Genomic DNA, 5,321 nt, shown 5'->3' on the forward strand with positions numbered 1-5,321 from the left:
CCGTGGTTCTCAGACCTATGCATAATCTGTGCTCATAGCCAGAGGAAAGCAACCCTAAGCCAGACCGGGGCCAGGCAGCTCAAAACCTTTCCTCAGAAGTGGAGGCGGATCCAAATGGCCCATGGCCCACACTGCAGCTCCCCAACACAGAGCATTTCCCCACAGGGAGTCAGAGGGAGCGATTCTTCAGTGTGAGAGGAGACAGCACACAAGGCCCCTCTGCCTGGAGACCATGGCACTAGAAAGGCAACGTACAGGTGGCAGATGGAAGCCCCTTGCTCAACACGCAGCCTGCCCCGGCCAGCACTTCAGATCCAACATGAGCACTTCTCTCTGACCAGCTTCTAACCTGCACGCTTCATGTGTTCTCCAACCCTTTTCCATAACAGGCTCAGGCAGTTCCTTCCATGCCTCGGTCCTCTGAGACCCTCTAATAAGCACTGCTCCTTTAGCCTCAGACACAAAGCCTGGTTTAAAAGAGCTGAGGGGAGGAAGGGAGCCTCTCCCCACCCTCAGGGAAATAGCCATAGGCCAGGCCTGATCTTGCTGCACCTAGACCCCAGCAGCAACCCTGGATACCGCACAGGAAGGCCAGAAGTGACCAGAGGCACAGCAGGCTCCATCTGCAGCTGGTTCCAGGAAACAGGAGCCAGGCAAACCGAGCCTCTCACAGCTGGAGCCTCAAGCTAACCACACTCCCCAGCCCTTACCTGCCATCTTACCCGCTGTTCCAGCCCCAGGAGTCATGGCCACCCAGGCTCCTGGGGGAAATACTGGACCTGTGCCTGTTCAGCAATCAACCAAGTCACTCAGCAAAGACAAAAAGGAGAGGCAAGGCCATGTCACCCTCCAGGGAAGGCTGGTGGGTCAGGGTGTTCTGTTCTTCCCAGAAATGGCTGCCAGGGCTCCAGACCAGCATGTGGGTGTTTCACATGTATCCACCTGCTCAGAAGACCCCTCCACCCTGCACTGACCACCAATCGGTAAAAATCAGAGGATTTTAGTGAAGGGGACAGCAAGCATGGTAACAAGCCTGAAATGCTGGCACTCAGAAGGCTGAGACAGGAGAATCCCATGTTCCAGCCTGTCCTGGGCAATTTAGGGGCTAAAAAGTAAAAGCGGGTGGGCATGTAGCTTAATGCAAAGGTTAAGGACCTGAAGCTGCCATCACAGGCTGCATTTTCCTGGTTCTTCTTGCCTTAGAATGACCTCATGCTCTTATCTTTAGTTTCCCTACCCACAAGGCCACAGCAGTCTGGAGAAGTTAAACCTAAGTTTCTGCAGGACTGAACCCGTAAAGGGCAACCTGGCCTGTGATAGGTTAAAAGTAGCCCACTCTTCATAAATAAGCAATAGCCCAGCCCCAAAACTATAAAAGGACCTTCCTTTCTCTGTTCCCTCTCCTTCTCTCTCCCCGACCTTCCTTCCTGAATAAAGTCTCCTGTCAGACCTCTTGGAGTGTGGCCTAGTTGTTGAAGTGTCGCTGTCTCTTCAAAGGTCCTGGGTTCAATTCCCAGCACCATAACCACCCCCACAAAAAAGGCAAGAAGAGCTGGGAATTAGCTCAGTGGTATTGCTTGCTTAGCATGAAGTCAATCCTCAGCGCCACAAAATTTTTTCTTAAAAAGGTAAGATTCTATATACAAAGTACTCCACCTCCCAACCACAAAGGTCAGTAAGCACCTAAAAGAAACCACCAGAGAGCATAGGGAATGCTGCACCGGCCCCATGGGACAGAGAGACACACAGACACAGAGCCACTGAGCTTGGCATAGCCAAGGGGGGAGGCTATGTGCAAGAAAAGCTGTCCAGAGCTGGGGGTGGTACTGAGTCCTGTATTCTCAGCACTTGGGAGGCTGAGGTAGGAGGATAAACCAGGAGTTTAAGGCCAGCCTGGGATATGCAGCAAGTTTAAGGCCATCTTGAATTGCAGTGAGACCTTGTCTCAAAACACGTAAAGGAAGAAGTGGGGGGGGGGAGACAGAGAGAGAGAGAGAGAGAGAGAGAGAGAGAGTAATCCCAGCACTCAGGCGGTTGAGGCAGAATTGCTAAGTTCAAGACCAGCCTAGGCTACACAGTGAGTTCCAGAGCAGTCTCAACTACATAGTGAGACCCTGATTCAAAAAAACCAAAAAAAAAAGAAAAGAAAAAAAAAGGGGAGGGAGGAAGGCTACCCAGTGTCAATATGGTTTATTTTTCTAAGAGCTCCAGCCCTTTTTATTTTTTGAGACAAGGTCTCACTAAGCTGCCCAAGCTGGGCTCAAACTTTTGATCTTCCTGCCTCAGCCTCCCAAGTAGATGGGATTACAGGTGTGTACCACCATGTGTCTCCAAAACTATTTAAATACAGGAAGCATGCAAGGAGTTAGGCCTACCACAGGTACTGGGGCCTTCAGCCAGCCAGGCCTTCCTCTCTACCCCTCCAACCCAGAATCATCTTTAGCTCACATGTGGAGATGGGAGACCACGCAGGAGGCACAATGAATTTCTGAACCAAGGTTTAGATACTTTATTGTTACAAGGGGGACCCCACCGAGCAGGGCCAAACAAAGTATATGGTCCCAGATGTCACCGTGGAGATATCGAGAGGTCATGATTGCAGAAGTGACTGGAATTGAACGACATGATCAAGAGAGGCCCGTCTGGAATGCAGGAGACATGATCTGGATGGGTCAGCGGAATGGTCAGGTTACAGGGAAGGGAAAGCAGCCCCCTTCACTCTCACTTCTTGTAGCTCTCCAGGTGTGACAGGACCCAGCCCGATGGCAGGAGGAAACACAGGAAGCAGGTGGTAAGCCCAACGACGACATCCTACACAGAGGACAGGGAAGGATTCCCCAAAGTAAGGATCCCTCAGACACTCCAAAGTCTGTGTACTCCTCAAGGGGGCAGAAAGCCACTCTCAGGGAGCCAAGACGCCACATCCCCACATTAAAGGAAACCTACACGGTGAAGTAGGTGCCTAACGTGTAAGCTCTGAGTTACATCTCCAGCTCCACAAAAATAAAGAAAACTCATGCTCTAAGGAGGGGACATCATCGAACCAAGATCCATCTCAGTTTTGATACAGAAGTCAGTCACACGGATGGGGACAAGAGCCTGGAAGGAGGGGCAGCCTAGTGTAGGATCCAGGCACGTTAAAGCAGAAGCAAGGATTTAAATCTGTTTTCAAGCTGGTCTATTGGGACCTGGAAACCTCACATAGGACAATAACTCAAAAACTACATCTCCTTTCATCTTAAAATCTGTCCTTTGCAGAAGGTGGTGGCACACATCTCTAATTCCAACAACTCTGGAGGGTGGCTGAGGCAGGAAAACAGTAAGTTCAAAGGTAGCCAGGACAACTTAGCATGACCTTATTAAAAAAAAAAAAAATTGGCTCAGTGGTTCTGCCGCCTGCCTCACAAGCTCAAGGGCCCGAGTTCGATCCCCAGTACCTAAAAAAATAATAAAATAGAAAAATAAAATAAAAATTTAAAAAAGGAGCCAGGGATTTAGCTCAGTGGTGCCACTACCTCAAAAGAACAAGGCCCCAAATTTGATCCCCAGTACCAAAATAAATTAATTAATTATTTTTTAAAGGGACCACGGGGGCGATTTAGCTCAGTGCACTGAGACTGCCTTTCAAGCACAAGGTCTTGAGTTCAATCCCCAGTACAAAACAAACAAAATAAAACAAAAAAAAAAAAAAAAAAAAAAAAGAGAGAGAGAGAAAGCTGGGCATGGCCTGTAATACCAGCTCTTGGGAGAATGAGGCAGGAGTTCAAGGCCAGCCTGGGCTACCTAGTGAGCTCCAGGCCAGCCTGAACTACATAATAAAACCTTGTCTCAAAAAAAAAAAAAAAAAAAAAAAAAAAAAAAAAAAAAAAAAAAAAAAAACCAACCCACAAACACCAAAACCAGCTAACAAAATAATAAAGAGTTGGAGATGCAGCTCAGTACAAAAGTCCTGGGTTAAATTCCCCCATACTGTAAGTAAATAAATAAATAAAATTAGAAGCTGGGTGCTCTGGCACACACTTGCAATACATCATTTTAGGAGGCCAAGGCAAGAGGGTTACAAATTTGAGAACCACAGCTTAGCAAGACCCTGAGAGGGAAAAAAAGCGGGGGAGGGGTTGAGAAGGGCTGAGGATTTAACTCAGCGGCACCACATCTACCTTGTAAGCAGAGGTCCTGAGTTCGAACCCCAGTACCTAAGGGGGCGGGCGCTGCAGATGTAATTTATATAAAGGCCCTGGGTTCAATCCCCAGTACCAATAATAATTTTGAAAAAGAGCTAGGGCTATAGCTCAATGGCAGAGCACTTGCCTACAAGCTGGTGGCTTAAATTCAATTCCATACATAACAAAACCAAAAACAAAACAAAAAGGGCTTTCTCCACCCCACTCCAGCACTAAAGTCAACCTTTGGAACCAGGGATGACTTTTTACAGCCAATACTAACTTCCTCTCCGATAGTTAAACTCCCAGCAGCCTTGTCTTCGAATTCTCTCCTTGTCACTTAAGTGTTCTCCTAAATCTCACTTCCCTCACCACAAAATGGAGATAACCACCTTGTCTCTTCAGGGGCACTGAGAGGCCTAAGACCAGCACAGCATCCTTAGCAAGGTGCCTAGCACCCAGGAGGCACTTGGCAAAGTAGGTCGAAAAGGTTGTGGTTATCATTATGTTTCTGGCTTTGCAGTGCTGGGGGTCAAAGCCAGGGTGTCATGTAAACAAAGCATGCACTTTACCAGTGAACTACACCCGAGCTGCTTTTTTGCTTTGGTTGTTTCTGCACTGTCGGGAACTGAATCCTGGTCATCCCATTTGCATTAAGCAAAGGACCTACCACTAAGCTACACCCCTGACCATTTTTTTCCCCCTTTGGTGGCAGTGGGTATTGAAACCCGGAGCCATCACACTCAGCTCTTTTTATTTTTTGAGACAGGGTTCTCACTAAGTTAACAGCTGGTCTCTCCAATTTGTAATCCTCTTGCCTCAGCCACTTGAATAACTGGGACTACAGTACCAGTCTCAATCTGCTTCGTAGCTGGGCAAACAGGCAGGTACTGCGCTTGACTTGATTATCATAGTTTCCTCAATCACACTGTTCTCTGCGTCTGCTCCTAAAGACCAACGAAAGAACCTGGATTCTCAAGATTCGCATTCAGGGTCAAGCTCTGCCACTGAGCCAGATGTATAAAAGCTCCAACTAGGTGGGAGTTGTCCTCAAAAGCTAAACGCTGGCTAGGGATTTAGCTCAGTAATGCCGCCGCCTCGGAAGCACAAGGTTCCGTTGGATCCCCGGTTCCAAAAATCAAAAAAAAAAAAAAAAAA

At 48.0% G+C, this 5,321-nt stretch overlaps 1 protein-coding gene across 1 annotated transcript in view; it reads right to left on the minus strand.

Moving 5' to 3' along the window:
* Positions 1–2,659: 2,659 nt before the first annotated feature.
* Positions 2,660–5,321, minus strand: part of LOC104870431 (cytochrome c oxidase subunit 8A, mitochondrial) — a 3,592-nt gene continuing 930 nt past the window's right edge. Inside the window, exon 2 of the mRNA XM_010636108.3 lies at positions 2,660–2,811. Coding sequence (XP_010634410.1) covers positions 2,722–2,811 — 90 coding nt within the window. The 3' untranslated portion in view covers positions 2,660–2,721. The remainder of the gene's footprint in view (positions 2,812–5,321) is intronic.

Source organism: Fukomys damarensis, unplaced genomic scaffold, assembly GCF_012274545.1.
Source record: "Fukomys damarensis isolate Sample0158 unplaced genomic scaffold, DMR_v1.0_HiC HiC_scaffold_27, whole genome shotgun sequence".
Lineage (NCBI taxonomy): Eukaryota > Metazoa > Chordata > Mammalia > Rodentia > Bathyergidae > Fukomys > Fukomys damarensis.